Source organism: Balaenoptera physalus, assembly GCF_965194825.1.
Source record: "Balaenoptera physalus genome assembly, chromosome: 20".
Classification (NCBI taxonomy): domain Eukaryota; kingdom Metazoa; phylum Chordata; class Mammalia; order Artiodactyla; family Balaenopteridae; genus Balaenoptera; species Balaenoptera physalus.
In genome coordinates, this window is record NC_138901.1 from 58657758 (window position 1) to 58680981 (window position 23224).

Below are 23224 nucleotides of genomic sequence, written 5' to 3' on the forward strand. Positions count from 1 at the left end.
CTGTAAGTTAGGGAAAATGTCCCTTGCCCTTTGTAACTTTTCGCAGTCTTCTCCCAGTCTCAATTTCTTTCCAATACAGTTAGTCTAAGTGCTGCTTATCAGGGAGGAATCAGACTTAACCTACCTCTATATTTCCTGATTTAAATTTGGTTTTGGAGACAGCCTCCTTCTCTCTCCTTGCTTGTATCCTGTTTAGATTCTCTTATCCAGTATCAATAGTTTAGAAACAGTTCCCAAATCTCAATGATCCCTCATATCAATTTAAGAAAATACGAAGAGTGTTATAAGTATTTATAGATGATCATGTGTGGTTTTCTTGTAAGATATAAGGAAATAGGTCTATGAATCACTTAATCTGTGAGGAAGATGAAGAAGAATATTAACTAGCATAGTTGTGACTCTGAATCCTTGCTGCTTTAATCAGGGACCCCAGAGTAATTGACCCCTAGATAATGAAATCCACTCTCAACTCTCTACATAAGCAATTATTTAAATAGTTAGGAGACAGAATAATAAAGCAGTTGCCCATTGCTTTTGAGGTCAATAGGTTAACTCTACAGAGTTTAATTAAAATTTGATAATAAATGCCTACTCTAGGCAGGATATTTCATTAGTCCTCATCGTGGCCTAGGTAAAATATTCCTTGTAATTATTTTCTACCCCTTTTAAACTCTCTTCTCATGAAGCAGGCTTCTTATTGCTAATTAGGATTCTCACACCGGGGAAAGAGATTCCCCAAAGCAGCCTCCTCATTAGAAAGGGCTATCCACCACTGTAAAAGAATAAATTGATATTCAGCGATCTTATTTTTAAAACATCTACACAATGAAGCCAAATTGTAAGCTTTAAACAAGTATCACTGCTCCCCATCCCCCACTTCGGCAATAGCTACGATAAAATTTCAGTCACATTCTTTTTGATACTAAGAAATTATTTTTCTGGTTCCTGCTTAAAATATGTATGGTACTGAGAAAATTCAGGTTCCTTGGTAAGCAGAATTGTGTGTAGAAATTAGGTCAACAGGAAGATTTATCTAAAAAGTTCTGTCCTTTTTCTTGGAGAGGTAAAAAAAGTTCCCCCCAGATGGAAATAAAAATCTATAACCACAAAGTAAGTGGGAATGCTGTCAAACTGTCTAACTTCCCCAGTGCTCTCCTGGGCCTTTCTTTATACCAGTGTTGGAACCCTGCTTTCATTCTGCGTTCTTGTTCATTTCTGTCACTGTCATCTCTAGTGTATCTCATTTAAAAAGCCTCCATAGTATTTCCAGGCTCTGGTCTTTCCTATCCTCCTTCATCCTCCACACTACTGCCAGAATTGCGTCAACTCTCCTCCTTGTGAAATTTGACCAGTTAGATACGTGTCCTAATTCCTTAGACCTGCGTGTGAGGCTGAACCCCTCATAGTCAGGTCTCAGCTTCTATCTCTGGCCTTCTCGGATGCCCTTTGCTCATGGAGCCTCTGCTTCAACTACTCTGAAATCTCATGCTTGTTTTCTCTTCTTAGAATGACCATGTCCTTTTCTCTTTCACATGATAACTATTTACTCATCTCTTAGGAGCTAATTCCATCTCCCTTGAGAAACCTTTCTGGATTCCCCAGGTTCACATCTCACTCTATGTTATTACCACACTTTGTTTTCAGGCTTCTCTCAGAGTATGCATATTGTACCAGCATCTGTTTGAATTGCTATCACTTGCTGGCTTGAGCTCTTCAAAAGCAGGGATGGTTGTCATATCCTTGGTGCCAATTTCTGTACAGACACGTTCTTGATACTCAATAAAATTGGTTGAATGGAATTGAGGATGCATTACCCACCATTGCATCCTCTTAGAGCACTTCATTTCATTTGCCTTCTATTAAAGTTGGTTCCCTGACCACATTCATTTTTTGTCATTGTCTCTGACTGCACACAGTAGGAGCATAACAAATGTTGAATAAATGAATTAGTTCTAATAGCACTATTGAGCTTGTAATTAAGAGACACATGTATTTTTAGATTGCAAAATTCTCTGCAGATTTATTTCCTTGACATTACAATGACATATGACAGTGACAAAGAACTTCATATTTTGTGCCTTTCTTTGGTCACCTTTCAGCATTTGGATTAATTACTCTTCACTTATGACTTCTGTGTGAACCTCCTGGCTCTTCACCCGCCGCTTGTTGACCTGCGACTCGGCAATGTCAGCCCGTTCCTCGGCCTCTTCCAGCTCGTGCTGGATCTTGTGGAATTTGTCAAGGTTGACATTGGCTTGTTCCTCCTGAGAAAAGAAATGCATTTGAGAGAACAAGAAAATTTGACATTTTCTGATTCTTACTGCCTTTGTTACTAAGAGCAGCTATAGGATTTGCTTCATGAGTGAGAAAGCAGAAGGTTCTGTTCTTTGGTGATGTACCTATTTGGGGCAGGGCATCCCACATATTCACCTCTGTGTTGGTGGGCTTACAAGCCCCTGTTCATTCTCTCTCACTTGACTCTCTTCCTGACAAACTTAAGATGCTACAGTGACAACAGGGATATCAAAGTAGCAGGAATTTGAATCAACCTTGTTTCTGTGAAACAAACTTTAAAAAGTAGGCACTGTGGTAGTATTGGGTGTGGAGAACCTTCAGGAAGGTTTTAGAATTAACAGGATGAGAAAGATAACTGCAGCCAAATGGAAAAGACATGTTCTGAGGTGGATTCATCATGAACTTAAATAAGGCTTAGATTCAGAGTGCTCCTTGGCACAGCCCCTGTGGGTGCTGGCAATTGCTGGGAGTAGAGTGCTCTAGTTAGGGAGGGAGGTGGGTTGTAACCAAGAAGCATTTCTACACTACCTTGTCTGGAAAACTGCTAGAGGTCTCAGAAGAAATGAACCTGAATCTCTAAGGCTCCAATAATTAGTGGTAAGATTTTTTTCATTCTAAATAAATACTCATTTTCAAACCTAATTTTGTATTCCCAATTTTGTGTTCTTTGCCTTAACGAAAGCCTCTTAAATTCTATGAGTTTTAGTCTCCACAAATCCTGGCCCTGCTCCTGAACCTTTCTCTCTCACTGGGGAGGTACTTACAGCCTCTTCAGCTTGTCTCTTATAAGCTTTAACTTTGGTTTGTAATTTGTTCACCAAGTCCTGTAGCCTGAGGACATTCTTGCGGTCCTCCTCAGTCTGGAAAGAAAGAGGTAGCAAATAGTGTCATTGTTTGAAAACAACTCATTTTTATTTTCTTGAAAGCAGTAGGCTTGAATTATATGGAAAGGCTGGTCACCTAGTAAGTAAGTTCCTTCACTCTTCTCTCATGTTTCCGAAGACCCTTGACAACCTCAACATTGCGCTTCTGTTCATTTTCAACCTCATTTTCAAGCTCCCTCACCTGGAAGAGGACAAAGGTGTTTAGCCACTTGGCTGTAACTAGCAGCATGAACAGGCTGGGAAGTGAACAGGCTGCGAGACCCACCCTGGCCTCCAGCTTCTGCATCTGCTTCTTGCCGCCCTTCAGGGCCAGCTGCTCAGCCTCGTCCAGGCGGCGCTGCAGGTCCTTCACCATCTGCTCCAGGTTCTTCTTCATCCGCTCCAGGTGGGCGCTGGTGTCCTGCTCCTTCTTCAGCTCCTCAGCCATCATGGCCGCCTAATTAGCAGTAAAACAAAACCAGTAGAGAGAACTGAGACAGCCCATCAAGATTCTAGCGTGACCACCCCCGTGTGGCCCTCTGCTCACGTCAGTGATGGCCTTCTCGGCCTTCTCTTCTGCGTTGTGAGCTTCCTGGATAGTGTCCTCCATCTCTCCCTGGATTTGGGAGATGTCTGTCTCCAGCTTCTTTTTCGTGTTGATCAGGCTGGTGTTCTGTTTAAAATATCAAATTTAGAAATACCAAGTACATGAGAGCAAAATTACAATGTCCAATGTTCTAATGAACCCACAAACTAATTAATTAAGGTAACTAATTAGTATCCTTTCTTGTTCCATAAATTGTCTGAGTTGACAATATACTTTTAGAAGACAGTCAACTCTGAATGTCACAGTTCATATAAACAAAAGTATTGTTAATCCAAAGATATTACATATTTTAAACTGTAACGTCCGTAAAACGTTATGCATAAATTTTTAGATAGTACTAAGATTTGAGCAAGAATATCATTTTCAGTCCACTTTATTTTTTACTTTTATGTTATACTCACCTGGGTGTGCAGGAGCTGGACGCGCTCGCTGGCGTCCAGGAGCTCCTGCTCTGCCATCTTCCTGCTCCTCTCCGTCTGCTCCAGGGTGGCCCGCAGCTCCTCGATCTCGGCCTGCAGCAGGTTGGCTCTGCGCTCCACGATCGCCAGCTGCTCCTTCAGGTCCTCTTGGCCCCCGGAGAGCATCATCCAGGTGGAGCTGGGTATCCTGTGGAAAGAACGATCATTGAGACACCTTGTTCTCAGGACTGCAGTCACCCCAACTGCCCTGGGACCATCTCCTGAGCCCATTTACCTTGAGGATGGCTTGGGTGTTCCTGTAGTTCTTCAGGGCCTCAGCAGCCGTGCGGTTGGCGTGGTTCAGCTGGATTTCCATTTCGTTGAGGTCTCCCTCCATCTTCTTGAGCCTGATGGCATCATTTCTGCTCCGGATCTCAGCATCCAGCATGCTCTGCATGGTCTCCACGACTCTAATGTGGTTCCTCTTCAGCTGGTCAATTTCCTCATCCTTTTCAGCGATTTTCCTGTCAACTTCAGACTTGACTTGGTTCAACTCCAGCTGGATGCGCAGGATCTTTCCCTCCTCGTGGTCAAGAGATGCCTTAATGACAGCAAGGGGTGACATTAGCAGGGAACGGAAGTGCGTAGTATTCTAGAGATAGGAAATAGTTCCTACCTTTGTGCTGCTATAACGCATCTTTATTCCATTGTTACAGAAATTTCTGCGATGTGTTGTTGTTGGTTTTGTATAATTCTGTCTCCCCAGCTAGCTAATGCCCATGGGGGCAGGGCCCTTAACTTACTCATCTTTGTTTTCTCGGTGTCTAGCACACAGTTCCTGATGTCCGGTTATGTTAGTTGTATGCATGGTCAGCGTTCCATCCTCATATTTATTACCCAGAGTAAAAATTATTTTTCTTTTCTCTTGATTCACCTATTCTTGCATGTATTAGATCTTAATTCCTCTCAAAATGGTTTTAGAGTCTACAATAAAATGTCTACCTCTGCCTCTTCTAAAGCAGCCTGAATTTCAGACTTTTCTTGTTCCACTTGTTTCTTTATTTTCTCCAGTTCATTTATGTTTCCCTCTGTCTGCAATCTGCTCAATGAGGTCAGAGATCTCCTCTGTTCGTGAAAAATAAAAATTTAAAAATGCATTCAATGAGGGAAAACATTCTTTCAAATCTTTTGTTGAAGAAAAGGTAAAATGTACTCACGTTGCAAATTTTTGTTTTCCCGCTTCAAGGTTTCAGGTTGGTCTAAGGATTCCTCATAAGCATTCTTAACCTTGAACAGCTCTGTGCTGAGGGCGCGGGACTCCTTCTGGGAAGCTTCAAGTTCAGCACGAGTTTCTTCATACTTCTGTTTCCATTCTGATAGGACCTGAGGGGCAAGGAATGGTCAAGAAATTGGGTGGAGAAAGTTTGATGGGATGAAAACCATTTATTCTGACAACTTTCAAACAGAGTTGAGATGATCGGGGACTGAAAACTAATTATGAATGAGAAGAGTAGAAACCACAGGAGTCCCCCCCTCCTCCCCACCTACTCATGGAGCAGGAGCTGCTGAGAAGAGCCCTCGGATGGTTTGAATAGGCACATGGAAGGTGGGAGGCTATCCTTAATCACATGTTGAATGCTGAGACAGAAACTGGTGCAGAAATTACCTTATCGAAGTTCCTTTGCTTTTTGTCCAGGGTTGCACAGGCGGCATTTGTCCTCTCCACATCAATCATGAGGTCCTCGACCTCATTCTGGAGCCGCTGCTTGGTCTTCTCAAGGGAAGCGCACTTGGCATTCACAGCTTCTACGTGTTCCTCGGCATCTTTCAGACGCTGGGCCAGCTGCTTCCTAAAAAGTGAAATAAGGACAATAGACGTGAATGGTCACTCAGAAACTCTTCTAAGGCATCCACCAAAACATTATAATTCCTATCTGGCTCTACATTATTCACAGAATAAATGACTAAATCTCTCCTTAAACTTTCTCTTGAATGAGCAGGTCCCTTCCTTAAACTTTCTGTTGAATAAGAGTCTCCCTCTTAAGTTCAGTCTTGAACTTTTGATTGCATTGACTATTTAGATCTTTAATAACAATATGTGTTATTTCTTATTACAGAGCTTAATGTCTACTTTTTAGTCTTTAACGCTGTATTCTTTTTTCCTCTACAAATAACCGTGTTTTTACATCTCAAAATGGGGAGCTGTGCTTTAAAGTCTGATTATTTTTCTCTTACATATCTGTCACCCTGGACCAATTTTTCCATTAATGGCTAAGAGGGCGGAGCAGCACGGGAGAGTATAATTGACTCTTATTCTACCTACACCTGTGTGGATAGGATGATGTCAGAAGTTCCCCTTTTAAAAAATAATCATTCAGCTTCCTCTTGCCTTATGTCCTTTTTCCTTCTACCCTCTAACTTAATTTCTTTCCCTAGACAACCTAGAGTATTTGTTTTTCTTGCTTAGGTTTATGTCATGCATGATTTTTCCTAGGTTTTTATTTGGGGAGCAATGGACATTTGCCCATGTGGTATTTAATATCAGGTGCACTTTGATTGTTAACAGAGCTATTTTCATTTTAGGTAATTCTAGAACATACTTGGCCTCCTCCAGCTCCTCTGTGCGCTGGATGGCATCCATCTCATATTTGATCCTCCACTGGGCCACCTCAATGTTCACCTTGGACATTGACCTCTGCAGCTCAGCCTTGGCTTCCTGCTCCTCCTCATACTGTTCCCGCAGCAGGTCACAGTCGTGGCGGGCTGACTGCAGGGCGTGGGCCAGGGAGTTCTTGGCCTGAGAACATAGAGATGGGTGACTTAATTTTATATCTTTAAAGTGATGTTTAGTCCCTAAGCTCCTGTAGGCCACCAGAAGAAAATCTGTAGAAGTAAGCAGAAAACAATCTCAAAAGCAAGGATAATGACAGAAACAACAACAGCTGTGAGTAGGGCTAACCTTTATCTCCTCTTCAAGCTGCCTTTTCAGTTCTTCTGTCTGTTGTGTGAATGCTTGTTTGCCCCTCGAGAGCTGAGAAACTAATGAGTCCTTTTCATCTAGCTGGCGTGAGTATTCACCTATAAAGATCAAGAGCCAGAAAACTCAACCTTACTTTGGAAATTAAAGCTCTAAATTACAAACTGGAGCAGGGAAAGGGAGCTGGGTCTGAAACATGATGGAGAGTGTGGATTTTAGCAAACCACCAATTTCCACTTCAACCCTGGTGAGGACGTCTATGTGAAAATGAGAAGTAGGGAAGACATTGAGGCAGATTACATGCTTCTGAACAACACAAAAGATTTGGGGAGATATTTCAAACTATTTGATCACAGTAGAAATTGGTGAAGAAATATGTGAAAAAAAACGTGAATCAAACTAACAAAAAATATTCCAGTGTTTTTTGTGTAAGGCAACAGTGTTGTACTAGTTTACCTTTCACTGAAACTTGATTGAAACCGAATTTATTCTTTGGAAAATAGGAGACTTTGAGCAGTTCCCTCTGAAATGATGTTCGAAGGAAAATCCTGGAAGAATTTTTATATTAAGAAACAATCAAGTGTCTTTCCACCCCAAGGACGAGTTGGTTTGTGGATAACTAATCAGTCCTTAAACTAAGTGGCATTTAAATTTGTCTCCCATTCTTTAAGCACCATAATTCAGAAAATACACTATATAGTTGACTGTCGAACAATCGGGGTTAGGGGTTTCGACCCTCTGCGCGGTTGCAAATCCGCTTATAACTTTACAGTCAGCCCTCTTTTTGACATCCATGGATTCAGCCAACTGAGGATCACCTAGTACTGTAGTGCGTTTTTATAGAAAAAAAAATCACGTGTAAGTGGACCCACACTGTTCAAACCTGTGTTGTTCAAGGGTCAACTGTATTATGTTAACAAGAGAGAAAACACTTCCAGCACCATTTTTGAACTGGTTACCTGGAAGCCTTATCTCTTTAACATTTAATAAGAATCACAGCTTTCAATTTTTTTTTTTTTTCATACCACTAAATTACTAGGAGTAAACATGTAATGAGGAGAAGAAACTACAGGGAGCATTCTGATTATTTGCGAATACAGTTTTTCTTTTTCATAAAGTGTACTTATCAACTGTATACCAATAATAAAAGCCTTACTTGAGCTTTGTTCTAGAAAGAACAATATTTGAATGACTATGAAAGAGTAAAGTGGTTCTCCAACAATTTGATCTACCTATTACGTTAATGGTCCAAATGACCCACAAAACAATTTCCATCTTGTTACCTCTCACCTGGGGAGGAGAACTTTGGTAGAAAGTTGGACAAGTTGATAGGGGGAGGAGTAAATGCAGAGACCCTCCAGTTTGGATAATCAAAAGTCTATGTACCTCACTTGAATGCTCCTGGCTGGATTGTGGTCCTGAATATTTCCCTACTTAACTGTGGTGCTACCGGCAATCGGCAAGACTTCAGGGAAAAGACTGGAGTAAGCGTTCTTGGACAGGTCATTTCATCACTACCATAATCCGACATCTTTAAAATGGGGATAACATTACACAGACTAATGAGGGTAAAAAGGTAATTAACTTGTGGAAGCACTTTGAAAAGCAAAAGTAAATACTGTCAGGATACACTTTTTTATTAGATAACTTTCAGATGAGAGTGAAATCTGCTTTAAAGTGTTAAAAAACAAAAGAGCCTGGGTCTCTATTTAAAAGAAAACAAACCCAAAACCAAAAAGACAGAAAGGAAGAAAGTAGTCCATGCTGGTGGTCAATAAGGTGTTCATATGAGCGGCACCTCCCAGGGAGGTCATATGTGAGCTCAGGTAACTCAATGTAGAGTTTTTCAGCAACTGGATAGCCAAGATAAATGTATCATTCAAGGTCAACACTGGTGGATGGCCCACCTGATTCCGTCTGCAGGCGTGCTCTCTGAGCCGTCAGGTCATTGATCAGCCGCTGCTGCTCTTCCTCCTTTGCCTTAAGTTCACTCACTTGGTCTTCTAGAGCGCGGCACATCTTTTCAAGGTTTCCCTGCATTCAAAAAGTGGTAAACGGCATCTTAAGCAAGTATTTGGACCATAGAAATTTGCAATAATCTAAGCATTCCATAGGAGCTGCAATACTCATTTATTTTGAGAAGAAACTATCTTTACAAAAAAAAAAAACAACAACTGAGGCCTTAGTTTGTGATGGAAAGAGTAACAAGACACATAGTCTAAACCTACTGCCACGAAATTGCTTTGTGAAACTAAGCCTTTACTCAGTTGGCTTATCGGTGATATGAGAATAGTGACACTTGATGACTCAGCTCATGAAACTTCTTTGAGAAGCAGATTATGTATTTGTGCTTAAGGGAAAAACACAAAGCCTAATCAAGGTGAGGCGTTTTAAAAATTTCGAAATACATCATTGAATTGTATTTTTTATTGGAAAGAACTGAGTTTTCAGGATGCATATCCTTCGGGGACAGCTATTCTCCTGTAAAGAGGGCGCACGTGGCCCCATCACATGGGAGTTGCCCTTCCTGCGACCAGCCTCCTGCCATAGTCTCCTCCTGCCAGGTACTAGTGATTCTTGAAAGGCTCACTCACACCTGTCCTCCAGAAATCTCTTTAAGACTTAAATCATGATTGTACCTTGGCTTTGGAGACAGTCTCCATGTTGCTAGCAAGGTCATCAGTCTCCATCTTCAGCTCACTCTTCTCCTTCTCCAGCTTCTGCTTGACCCTCTGCAGGTTGTCAACCTGCTCCCCCAGCTCGGCCACACTGTCCGCGTGCTTCTTCCTCAGCGTGGCCGCCGTGGCCTCGTGCTGCAGGGTGGCCTCCTCCAGGTCCCTGCGCATTTTCTGGAACTCGGCCTCCCGCTTCTTGTTCATCTCAATCTGGACCGAAGTGGCCCCGCCGGCCTCTTCCAGCCGCTCGCTGATCTCCTCCAGCTCCTGGGAGAGGTCCGAACGCTGCTTCTCTGCTTTGGCGCGGGAGGCCCGCTCTGCCTCGATCTCCTCCTCCAGCTCCTCGATGTGGGCCTGGCAGTGGGGAAAAGCTCAACGTTAGCTCCTTTGTGTTAGTATTTTGTCATGTTGAATGAGACTGATGGAAATCATGGACTTACCTGTAACTCCTTGATCTTCTTCTGCAGTTGAATGCCAAGTGCTTGTTCATCTTCAATCTTGCTTTGCAGACGGCTCATTTCAAACTCTTTCCTGTTAGGAGAGCAACACATTAGCTCATACTCTGTCCCCTTGCCAGTCTTCTTCTCTATGTGTAACTGAACGTTTTTGTACTGCTGGTGTTGAGGAAGTGCTAAGTGCATGTTTTACAAGTCAGTACTGTACCATTTTCATTAAATACAAAAGTTAAAGATGTCATTATTTGTTTTTTTCTGTGTGCTGTGAAGTAATATTTTTGAGATCCAGACAACGAGCAGGTTACAATAGAATTCTCTCATACTCACTTTTTGAGTTTTTCATCAAGTTGCTGCTTATCATTTTCTATATCCATTGTGGATTCTTGGGCCAATTTTAGGTCACCCTCCAGCTTCCTCTTGGCTCTCTGTAAGTCCATGCGCAGTTTCTTTTCTTGTTCCAGAGATCCTTCAAGCTAAAGATAAATAATGTTGAGTCATAAGGATTGCTTAGCTTCCCTTTGAAGAAAATAATTTCCTTGATAATCCTAGACTTGCGTCATCCACTTGCTGCTCTAGCTTGGCTTTAGCTTTGTTCAGGGTGTTCACTTTGTCCTCTTCTGCCGCAGGTCATCCAGGGTCCGCTGGTGGGCCTCCTGGAGTGCCTTCTTTTCCCTGGTCAGCTTAGCTATGACTTCGTCCAGGCCTGCCATCTCTTCTGTGAGGTTTTTCACCTAGAAAGGTTAAGGAAGAGATTATCTCTGCTCTAAAGCAGCTTAGTTAGATGGCAGAGTCTCTATATGCTGTATACAAATACATTTCATACCTTGTTCTCTGTGGCATGTTTCTCCTTCTCAACCTTGACCAGTGTCACCTGAAGGTCATCTATGTCTTTCTTCAGTTCTGAACATTCGTCCTCCAGTTTCCTCTTCCTGGCCGTCAGCTCAGCATTGATCTCTTCCTCATTCCCAGCTCTCTCAGTCACTTTCTTGATCTTTGCCTCGAGCTGGATATTGGTTTTGATCAGCTGGTTACATCTATCTTCTGCATCAGCCAATGTATCTGCTTCCTGAGAAGGGACAGTAGACACTTTTAGATCTTGTTCTGTGGACATTTTCAGATTTTATTAAGATTTTGAAACCAAACAAATAACTTGTGCTTTAAAGCTTTAGGTTAATTTTTATTAGCTTTCCATCATTTAGGAAATATTTATTGGGCACTCCACTTATGGCACTGGAGATTTTTAAAAAAGGAATTGGTCATAATTCCTGGTGAATTTATAATAAAATTATACTTATTAATGATGGGGTTCAGGATACACTATCCCAAAGTATGGTACCTTGGCATAATGAATATCTTAAGCTAGAGGAGTTTGAGAAAAGAGCAGAAATAGGAAGCCCACCCTGACCCATTCCCCTCACCCTTCTTCCCTGAAACAGGTCATAAAACTTCCATGTGGAAGGTCCCCTCCCTGTACTGGGAGGAAAGAAGACATTCTTATCACAAGAGGTAGGGAATTTAGGACTGAGGAGGCTGTGTAAACGAACCTTGTTAAACTAACCCTTATCTTCCTAGTTATTTCTTCATCACTTACTATCCCAGTCCAGACCCCTTTGTCTTGTCAATTCTTCACACATTTATCATTTCTTTGTCTAAAGGGTATAAAAGCTCCATGCTCTGGTCACTTCTTTAGGTCTTTATTCTCTTGTGAAAGCTCCCTTGTACACATAAAAATTAAATAAAATTTGTTTGTTTTTCTCCTGTCAATCTATCTTTGTCAGTTTAATTTTCAGACCCAGCCAAGGAACCAAGAGGGTCAAGGAAATTTTTTTTTACTCCCCTGCATGATAACCTGTGTTTAATGTGTTGGTATATAATTTCAGTTAGTTTTCTTTATTTAATATTATTTTCCAGAAAAGTTTAGTATATGGAAAGCAAAGAAAATGGTTGGGTATTTAGCAGAAAAGTGAATTAAAGGGAAGACACATGCTACAGTGACAGAGTGGGTGGAATTAAGGGAGCATGCGGAAGAACTAAGGGGAACGGAACATTTTAGAAGGTGGTGCAAGAGAAGTAGCAAACGTGTTTCTCAGGAGAAGAAATAGGAGTTGGAATATAAATCCTCTGAGGGCAGGGACTATGTCTCTTGCTCAAAGTTGTATCCCTAATGCTTGGAACTTCATGAAATATTTATTAAATGGGTAGTTGACAGAGTAATGTTGAAAAGAAGTCATATTAGACTGAGAGGAGTATACTTAGATCAGTTATACTGATTATACTTGGATCATATTATACTGAGAGAAATTAACTTCCATACAATTATCTCTTGATTCTTGAAGATGTGATGAACCCCTCCTCAATTTGGAAAACCTTTGTCTCCATAAACCACAAGGGAAGTCAGTGCCAGCCTAGGTATTTATAATTCATTTTTCTTTAATTTTTCTAGTTATGTGTCTAAAACCTGTGCGCCCACTGGAACCAGTGCAGATTCCCTTCTGAATTCAGAGAACTGGAGAGTAGCTTTTAATGTTTCTGTTGTTGATTTCAGTGGTGGCAGCTGAAATTTTCTCGTCATTTGGGTCACAGAAATGGGTTAGACAGTGGTGTTGATCAAATATTTCTTCTCAAGCCTCTGGATATTTCTTGGGACCTCAAAACAAGAACATCGGTACTATTTCTCATGCTTTGCCTAATTGACACTATTTATAGAAAGCATTGCCATTATCTTTGCAATGATCTTATTCTTTCAGGTCCTAGAGACTTTCTGAAGACATAGTTGAGAGGGAAATTGCCAGGGGACCATAGATTTTAAAATTCAGAATATGGGTTTCGAGTTGATACGTTCTCATCATAAAGTCTCCTCGCTCTTCACTGTCAACATTGTTCTTTCTTCGCTGCTCTTATTTGCATTTTTCAGCAGGGAGAATCTTAGGGAACAAAGATCACTTTATTTACTGCCCATATTTTGCTAGGAGAAACAACAGGGGGAAAGGAAAAATGTTTTTATTTTTCCCTTGTCAACAGAAAGGAATCCTACCACAGAGCTTTTTAGTAATATTGTATATGAAATGTTATGGAACATTCTGAGGAGTTGTGAATTAAGAAAGATTGATAATCAGTCCGTTAATAAGGTGGAATTTAGACTCTCCCCTAGCAACTGCTGAATCGAAATTCTAGCATCAGATTGCAAGCAATGGCTTCTGATACTCACAGATTGAACCTGGAGCTGCAGGTCATTTTTCTCTTTCTCAAATCAGAATTTCAATTTTCTCTTCAAGTTCTTTCAATTTTGCACTTGACTGATCCAGCTTTTCTTTGGTCTCCTCATCACCTTTCGGGGTGGGCGTCTCCTCTGTCTTTGCACTCTTGAGGAGGACCTTGACTTTGAAATACAGCTTCATCCAGGGCCAGTCTTTCACATTCATGAAAACACGAATATTGTACTAGATACAGAAGATGGACTCTCTGTGATAGGAACAGAAATGTTCAAAGGCAGGTATAACAGGAAACAGAATGAAAAGGCCTAGGCTGATGGGGTTTAGTAACGTTTCCTATTTTACCTCTGCTTCTCCATCTTCTGGTACTCCACTCTTGCCAAGAACCCTCTGCACCTGGCCTGGGTTTGAATAACCAGCTGGGCCACCTTGTTCTCTCGCATCTCCTCTAGTACCCCCAGAAAGCCAGCTTTGAAAAAGACCTGTGCATGGGCAGAGTTGCAGATCAGAAACTTTACATAGACTCCAAAGGGACAGGCATAGTGTCTGGTGGGCCTTAGAGACTATTACCTTGGTTAGACCACATTTGTACTTGGTGTGGTCAATGTCGAGGGACCCAAGGAGCTTCTCAGAAGCATCCTTGCCGTCAGTGAATTGTCCTTCAGGGATTGCACTTGCATTTAATATCTTGTATCTGTTTGAGCCAAACAAATAAATGATACAGCTGTTGTCAGCAACAAGAAATCTTCCTGCCTCAGTATAGAAGCAACTTAACTGTTGGGTAGTCTAACACAGATAAACAGGCAATCATATCTATCTCTTTATCTAGTCTTTGTATATTCAAAGGGTGTCAAACTTTTGGTATATCGATACGGAGTCTTTTAAATTCGTTGCTCTTCAATTTTAATAGAAGTTATAAAGGACAGGATCATTTCATTGAAAAAGGAAATAACAAGAACCTTGTAAAATAATTCCCAGTGCGAAAGTCTGACCTGTATATGAAGTCTGCATGCAGGATTCTGCTTGGGAGCCCCTTACTGAAGACGCGGATGCCCTCCAGCACACCGTTACACCTCAGCTGGTTCAGGACAAGCTCATTATCCATGAACCCTAAAAAGAGATACATTGTCCATATAATAGTCTAATGAGCAGTCACACTAGAGCTTGTCTGGATATCAGAAGTGTCTTACCAGGGGTTTTGGTTACACTGGGGACGATGCACCGTACAAAGTGGGGGTGAGTGCCCCTCAGGCCGGTCATCAGCTTACCCACATTCTCCTGTGGAACCATATGAATATTTGCTTAAAAATGCACTGTTCTTGTACATTCATATTTATAGACATAATTATCATGATCCATGATACTGTTTTAATTTCAATGATTAGTATCCAGATTGAATTTGCAGAGGGTTATCACTGGAAATATCTCTATTTTCCCTATCTTTGTGCCTTATAAACTCGCTGTTGAAGTGGTTATTCATTCCTGTTGAATTTCCTAGCGTATGTTATAAAGTTATGGCATTTTAACATATGGAAATACTCTACCCATAATCTTTTGCCTAGATAATGTGGTCCGATTTACAAAAAACTCAAAATCTCCTTCCAGCTCTCCCATTTCTTTCTTTACCCAACTTTCAATTGTATCTGCTTCTCTAGCACATGCTTATTCCTTATAATTACATAGCTGTGTCTTCCTGCTGGTTTCATAGCAAGGGGCCTTTTAATGCCTTGTTCTGGGAATTGGCAGAAAACGGACAGTCATATTGCCAATGTGAGAGGTTTTCCACCCTATGGAAATCCTGATTTTTCAGAATAACTAGAACTTCAGTTATTCCAGATAGGATTGTCAAAAGATAAGTAAATTTTCCTTAAGAAGCTATTTCTTAATCACACTTGATTTCCTATTTTCTTCTTTAGATCAGCCTCCAAATCCTACCACTATTTTTCTATCCTCACCTTTCAGAATCTACTCATTTCAGTTTTATGCCAATATACACCTACCCCATTTGGACGCTCCCAAAGAAAATCTCATGTTTTGCTTAGTCTTCTCCCAGAAGAAGCTTTTAAGTGTCAGATGACCTTATTTCCCGGCCCCAATATTGAATTTTACCATCTCATACTGACTCTGACCTCCTGGCACCTGTGTCTCCTATATACTGAGCTATCTCTTCCAAGCTACCCCACACCTTCCTGCGAGAGTCAATGCTACCACTACCTGCTGACCTGTCTCCTGGAGCCACATTTAGCTCTAGGATCCTTGCAAGATTATTTACCCTTCCCCACATAGTAAAGTAAAATTTAACTTCCTGAACCTAGTTAGAGAGAGAAAGTGAAGATTGTACCCTGAAGACAGCTGACACGGTCTGGAAAGAAGAACCCTTCTTCTTGCCGCCTTTCTTTGCACCGCCACCCTCTAAGGGGAAGAGAAATCACAAGCACTCATAGTACAGGCTTTCTCTGCCTCAGTTTTATACATTAAGTAAAAGATTAATTCTGTTGATAATTACCTGCTTCAGATGTTTGCTCAGAGAAAAAGAAAGCCAGAATCTTCACTGTGGAATTCTGGTACGGCCCGACCACCGACTCGTTCAGGGGGTCCCTGTTCTTGTGCAGCCAGCCAGTGATGTTGCGGTTCGCGGTGCCGGCGTAGTGCACCAGGGAGGAGTGGGCCTCAGCCCTGCCTTTAACCGCCTTGGGCTTCAGGAAGCAGGGAGACTTTCCAAGATGCTGTTCATACAGCTTGTTCTTGAAGGAGGTGTCTGTGGCCTTGGGGAACATGCACTCCTCTTCCAGGATGGAGAAGATGCCCATAGGCTGAGAGAATGAAAAGAAACATGACACTTGAATTTTGTCTGCCTGTAGAAATAATGGTGGAACACAATGATCCTATTTGAGTAAATTCGTCATTTCATTCTTTACAGTTAGTGAGAACTCATTTCTTTGGTCAGAAGTTGTTAAATCACAAATATTTATCGGGTACCTGTCAAGATCCGGGTGTGGTGTTGGGCTCTGGGATATGATGGAGAGTAAGATAAACAAGGAAGGAGCTCTGGTGGAGTTTGTGTCTTTGCCCCAAAGGCCTTAGAGCAATATTTCTCCAGGTGTGACTTGCAGACGGGTTGTGTCAGAAGCACTTGGTAAAAATGCAGATATTCCAAGGTTCCACCCCACACTTTCCCAAAAGTATTGCTAGGAGTGAGATTAGGGAAATGTGCAGTTTTACCAAAAGTACTTGTGGCAAGTCTTTGACACTACTGAGAGCCTCTTCTTTAAAGCACTAGAAATTCCAATTTCAAATGCCAGCAGTGATGACTCCAAGGCTGACAAAGAGATAAGAAGGAAAACATGCTCTCGTCAGAGCTCTTTTATAAGGAAAGATGGCTTAAGTATCGGGCTTGCATTGCACACTGTGGGGAAATGTAGAGTTCTGGACTCTCTAGAAAAGGTTCAGTCTCCTTTTACCAGAATACCTACCTTGGAGTTGGCAAAGGAATTTTCCTGATTTTAGTTACAAGTAGAAATCTCTTACCAGAGTATACAGCGAGTGTTATGATTTTCTTTTAAATATGGGTCAGCAGTGTGATCTGTGATCTGAGAAAGGGAAGCGAACCTTCTCGAGGATGTCACTGCAGGCGTCCATGTCCTTCCCAACGTCGATGAACGTCCACTCGATGCCCTCCTTCTTGTACTCCTCCTGCTCCAGCACACACACGTGGTGGTTGAAAAACTGTTGCAGTTTCTCGTTGGTGAAGTTGATGCACAGCTGCTCCAGGGTGTTGAACTGGGTATTTCGAATAGCAAAGAGTTTGAGTGAGTTTGGAAAATCCAGTGGAGACTCAGCAAAGCAGACACAAAGCGGAAGGGTGCTTTGGGGCTTGTCATTGATGCCAACAACTCACATGAAAGATCTCAAAGCCAGCGATGTCCAAGACCCCGATGAAGAACTGCCTGGGCTGCTTGGTGTCCAGCTGCTGGTTGATGCGGGTGACCATCCACAGGAACATCTTCTCGTAGACGGCTTTGGCCAGAGCGCCCACTGCATTGTACACCTTCATAGGCAGAGTAATGATCGTTGCTGTTATTAAAGACGTGTCCTGAAGGCCTGGGAAGTGTGAGATTCACAGAGGTTGTGCCATTACCTGCTGCACACTCTGGCCTTTGGTGACATACTCATTGCCGACCTTGACCTTGGGGTAGCAGAGGGCTTGGAGCAGGTCAGCAGAGTTCAGACCCTGGAGAGAGGCAGCCTTTTCAGCAACTGCAGAGACACAATTCAGACATCCAACGTGACCTAGTATGACCCCACAGCTCCTCGGGGCAGAGTAAGGAATGAATCATTCCTGTGTGGGGTTAAATTTGTATGTGGCCATCAGATGCCCAGGTGCAAAGGAGACATGGGTTTGGAGTGGGCTTATTTGCCTATATTCTCTCATTTAACCCAGTTGGAGGTTCATTTGGTACCTTCAGTGCCATCTGGCTCTGCTTGCTCCTCACGCTGCTTTTGCTTGAATTTCATGTTCCCGTAATGCGTTACTGGCCCCGTGAGCTTGAAGATGGACACTTTTTCCTCAGAAGAGAAGCCCACGATGTCAATGGTGCTCTGCCAGGAGAGAGGAGAGGGCAGAATTAGGGCACAAGACACTAACTTATTTAGAAGAACTTATACTGTGTCCTTATTCACACCTACAGCAGGTTGTCGTCGTCATTTCCATGCACAATGACTTATTTTTAGAAAACTGCATGTGTAACTTACGTCTGTGGCCAACAGCTCTTCTGCGTCATCAATGCTAGTGACTGTGATCTCCCCTTGACTGACGAAGGCATAGTCATGTGGGTTGGTGGTGATCATGAGCATTTCTGGGTACATAGAATTCAGGGTGTATGTTTTACATTAGAAGGTGTGCTAATAAAAATTTAAGCTCTTTCATACCAACTAGTTCTGGCTTCTTGTTAGACCTGAGCTGATAAAATATATGGTAGCTTCTTTCTGCCTTTAGCTGGAAAGTGACTCTAGACTTCTCCAGAAGATCTGCGATGGAAAGTAGACTTTGGATTAGAGGGAAAAATGATAAAGTGCCTGGAATGATTTTGGAACTTGGGGTCATAAGCTAAATCTCACTGGCCCCATGAGATGTCAGCTGAATGGTCCCGTGAGGTATCACATATTACGTCTCTACCACTGCGGTTGCTCTTGCCACCTCTAGAAGGAAACTGAAGTTGCCTGGCTCAACACATGTTCATTTCTCATACAGAAGATTCTTGACATTTCAAATATAATTGATTCTTGATAACCTGTTCCTCCTCAGGCTCTCTTCTCGCTTTATAACAGAGGGGTTACTAAGGGCACCGTTTATCAAGGCTCACACTAGGAAGAACTCACATACACTAAACCCAAGTTATATACCCCCAGTCTTAGTTTTTTCTTAGAAAAATTTGAAATTTCTTCTGAGGCTGGCATCCTTCAGATAAGCCCAGCAACTCCTGGCAATTTCTAGAGCACTGTTGGCTCCTGACTGAAGTGGGTGAAGCGCACTGTGGGCTCTGGTTAAGCCTGGCATTACCCACAGGCATGTTTGGCAGTGACTGGTGTTTCACAGGCTCCAGGCTCAGCAGGAGCTGTACGATGTTCCTCCCAACCGTCATTTGTCATTCTTGGATTCTATTTAGGAGGTCCTGTTGCTCACATGTTTCAATATCAGCAGAAGCCAGCCTCCCCGTGCTAAGGAAGTGGATCCTGATGAATTTACCCTTGCAAGTGAAAAAGATGATGTTGTATACAAAACTGTTAGCACACGAGTAACAAGAGCTTGAATTAGTAACTCAGACAGCCTTCTCTGGCATTTGAGAGGACACCTGAGAAAACGCTTCTGTGAGCCACAGACTCACAAAGCGAGAGGAGTTGTCATTCTTCACGGTCTTGGCGTTGCCACAGGCCTCCAGCGGGGGGTTGGCATTCATGATTTGATCTTCCAGACTCCCCTGCAAAGGCAAGAGCAGTCCTCACATGTGGGGCTCGGGAGTTTCTTACTTGACAGCTTGGATTCTGACGTGGCAATCAGACCCACCTGCATTTTGCCAGGAGTAGCTTCCTCCTTCCTCTTCTCTCCAGTGACTGCCGTTGTTGCAAAGCACTGGATCACACGCTTCGTGTTCACTGTCTTCCCAGCCCCGGATTCTCCGCTGTCAAGCAGTGATCAAATATGTGTGAGAAATTAAGCTCTGTGACAAAGGAAACTACTTCCTCCATTAGCATTTACTGTCTTATGCGCCTGTCTTTATATGTCTTTGTCAGAGTGCCCTAGATCTTTCTCTTCAGGCCACATTTAGCCCATATTATTTCTGTTGCTTTGCACTGATAAGCATCTGAGGCAGTCGATCATTAATCATGTAGCACTTATTTCTTGAGTGCTTAAAATGTGTCAGGCTCTCTTCTAGGTGCTAAGGCCGGGCTTCAGGGGTCCGAGAAGCAGCTCCTCAAGCACTATGTAGTAAATGAAACAATTAGTAAGAAACTCTCTGAAGCAAAGCAACTCTCTGAAGAACATTAAAGTGTTCTTCAGCTTCCTTAGACTAAAGATATTCCCAAGTTAGGTCTTTGAAGGAATAGACAGTCCTCAAGTAGGCCTTGGAAATGACCCACTGGTAACATCCGCAAAGTGCCCAGACTTCAGAAGGTGTGTGCTCACTCTCCAGTACTGGGCTCTGGCCGTGTGTGGACATGGTGCTTTATATCTCCCAATCCCTGGAAAGCTCTGGAACTTTTAAGACTGGACTAGCGAACGATGTAATTTGGGACATTGTTATTTTATATTTGGGTGCAATCTGAGCCCTATAATAAGTGATAGCAATATTTAGTTCCAGGCTGATTATGCCATTGCTTTAGTATGGGGCGTGAACTAATTTCTTCTTTTGGATTGTGATTTTCCCAGTGAAAATAAAATAGGAATAAGTCTCAGAATAATAATACATACGTGATTAAGATAGACTGATTCTCTCCATCTAGAAGAAAGACAGTGGACAATCAGCATATCTACTAGTTACACAAACAAAACTTTCTATAGGGAAACGCTGAGGGCATTGAGTGTAAGTGTCACATTCAGTGGAGTTTTTCCGTATGTTATTGTAAAGTTACACGTGGTGTTGTTATTATGTCTCGTAAGTTGGGGAAGAGAAACATTAAAATGTGTCGTATTTTAAACTCCTTACGCCCCACAGGAAGTGTGTCCTTCTGGTTTAAAAGAAAGAGCAATCCTTTCCAGAGACATATTCCCTAGTTGTCATGTGTAGGTTCCAGCGGCCTGCTCTTTGCTGATGAATGCATATGACTGAAAAATGCACAATATGCTAAGGATTTGGACTGTATTTCATAGTTCCAAATAGTGTTAATCAGGCCAAGATTGAGATTTAGTTTCTAAATGGATCAATTACACACACACAAACACGCACACGTGCGCGCGCGCACACACACACACACACACACACACACACACACACACATCTCTGTCTCAAGGTCCCAGACTGCAACCCTAATTCTGATCAGCCTCCCAAAAGCATCCTATGGGGTCAAAGAAAGATCAGGTAAGAGAGGGCGCCTCAATCAGAATAAAGTTCTTTTAAGGGGGAAACTGACAACTTCCTTTTGAATGCAGTGTCCCCGAATACCATTTTCATTCAGAGAGAGGCTATTATCTCTGAAATGGGTTCTGCTGACTTTAAAGACGTAACAATACTTCTTAAAGTATCTAATTCAAAATCAACAGGAAACTTAGGTACTAAAATGATTGAGCATATATTTTTCATTTCTATTCAGACGATACTATTCAGCTGTGAATTTAACCTTTTTTGTTACTTAAATATCTAAAATCATGTATGTCTAAGCCAGGAGACTGTAAACGAACTTATTAGGATTGGAGTAGTAGCATAGTCTGGTAAAATCGTGGAGGTAGAATCGGGAGAACTGAGTTTTAATCCCCACTTGACAACGTGTACCTCTCTGTGCTTTAGTCACCTCTTGTGTGCAACTAGGGGGTTGGATTTGAGTATTTCTAAAGGTCTTTTTAACGTCTCCATTTTGTGATTATAGGTGGTGAAATAATTTGTATGAAAAACAGTCAAGCCACTCACCAGTCAGCATGAACTGATGGCATTGTCAGAGGTGGCGAAGATGTGGGGCGGGGCCTCCTGGCACTTTTTGCCTCTGTAGGCAACCACCACCTCGGGGTTGTACACTGGCAGCCACTTGTAGGGGTTGACGGTGACACAGAAGAGGCCTGAGTAGGCCTGCACCGTAAAGGAAAAAAAGGAATATAATTATTTCACGGGGACCTTCATAACATACTATTTTTCAAAATATTAACCGCCTGCATGAGCAGAGGCCGTGAGAACAAACTCACGTAGATCATCCAGGCTGCATAACGCTCTTTGAGGTTGTACAGCACTGCTGGCTCGTGCAGGTGGGTCATCATGACCATGTCCTCGATCTTGTCAAATTTGGGAGGGTTCATGGGGAAGACTTCGTCTTCTGTTACAGTTACTATCTGTCAAGTAAGAGAAGCCAGGTCGGCAAAGGAGTGTCAGCTCCCGTAACTAGCAATGGGGCCCAGTCTAATCCGCTCCAGATGTTTTACTCACATCCCCAGCTTCGGTCTTGGCTGTCACCTTCCCTCCTTCTGTACTCTGCAGGGTTGCTTTCACATAGGACTCCTTAGGGTCTACCACGTAGTTTGTGTTCTTGGCATCAAAAGGCCTATTCTGGGCCTCCGTGCGCTGCTTTTCAGGCATTCGGAGGTGAGGAGCAGCCTCCCCAGAAATGGCCATCTCAGCGTCCGAACTCATGGCTGTGGCTTATTGGTGGCAGCAGGGCACCGGATACCTAGATGTAGAGACAGAGCTGAACAGTGAGCCAGGCTGTGGGGGGACCTTGTACCGTTGTTTTTTGGTCGGTGTGCTCCAGTGTCCATGCTTATTTCTCACCCTGACTTGAGGGATCGCTCGCATGTACTGTGCCAGTGTGGTGATAGAGCAGATCACTAACTTGAAAATCTTATCTTCGTAGCTTAATATTTGTGATATTTAAGCCTCCATTCTATCCTCTATATTGTCAGCCTTAGTTGACAAATGTGGAGGAATTGATGTTTCAACCGGCAACATCCCAAATGTGTTCAGAATCTTTTCTTCTTCTGGTTGCTTTTTTTACTTTCCTTTTTCCAACCCCCTGCCTTTTCTTTTTTTTGACATTGTGATTATGAAAGAAATGGAAAATAACTATTTCCAATGCCTTTACAATCGAAATGAACCTATTTTTAAAACTCAACTATTTAGGCAAATTTTCCTCCTGCCTCAAATTATTAAAATTGGATTTATTAATTGGATGTAAAAATTATTAAAATTGGATTATAAAAAGGTAAATCTGGGTCTTTTTCAGACAAAATTCCAGGTTGAAAACACCTGAGAAGCACAAATATCCTCATTAACTAATGCTATTAGGTAAGTAAAGGGAAAAGTACAGTGAAAGCTGAAAATGCAACAAATGATTTTGTCCTAAGTCAAAAAAAGTCTTTTTTTTAATCAGTTCTTAAAATTTGTGAAAGTCAGTGGTTTATCTAAACAAAAGATAACTTTAAAAGGTTCTTGGAGAAATACAACATCTGAATTCTTAATAAAATTTCATAGTGATTGTATATCTTTGGTCTACAATTTTTCTTAAGCTAGATTTCAGCATACCAGTTGTTTTTATCTGATTC

General features: G+C 42.1%; 1 protein-coding gene and 1 long non-coding RNA gene across 2 annotated transcripts in view; one reads left to right on the forward strand and one right to left on the reverse strand.

Moving 5' to 3' along the window:
- The window catches only part of LOC309650283, a 490920-nt gene that overhangs the window by 389256 nt on the left and 78440 nt on the right, over nucleotides 1-23224 (forward strand). The window lies entirely within an intron of this gene.
- LOC309650285 (myosin-1-like) lies at nucleotides 1979-22331 on the reverse strand. Its single transcript, XM_082441499.1, is given in 44 exon segments — nucleotides 1979-2264; nucleotides 3060-3155; nucleotides 3259-3360; nucleotides 3445-3615; nucleotides 3706-3831; nucleotides 4167-4337; nucleotides 4339-4371; nucleotides 4459-4764; nucleotides 5166-5244; nucleotides 5246-5288; nucleotides 5381-5546; nucleotides 5830-6013; nucleotides 6764-6960; nucleotides 7123-7241; nucleotides 9048-9174; nucleotides 9780-10169; nucleotides 10256-10346; nucleotides 10598-10743; nucleotides 10826-10893; nucleotides 10896-11001; nucleotides 11094-11336; nucleotides 13479-13514; nucleotides 13519-13710; nucleotides 13714-13732; nucleotides 13828-13964; nucleotides 14053-14176; nucleotides 14475-14592; nucleotides 14673-14760; nucleotides 15824-15894; nucleotides 15989-16295; nucleotides 17092-17262; nucleotides 17381-17530; nucleotides 17621-17739; nucleotides 17943-18081; nucleotides 18235-18338; nucleotides 18412-18510; nucleotides 19166-19229; nucleotides 19368-19460; nucleotides 19547-19661; nucleotides 20453-20480; nucleotides 21606-21623; nucleotides 21626-21761; nucleotides 21875-22018; nucleotides 22113-22331. Coding segments are annotated over 44 exon segments (5793 nt in total). The 5' UTR covers nucleotides 22317-22331; the 3' UTR covers nucleotides 1979-2111.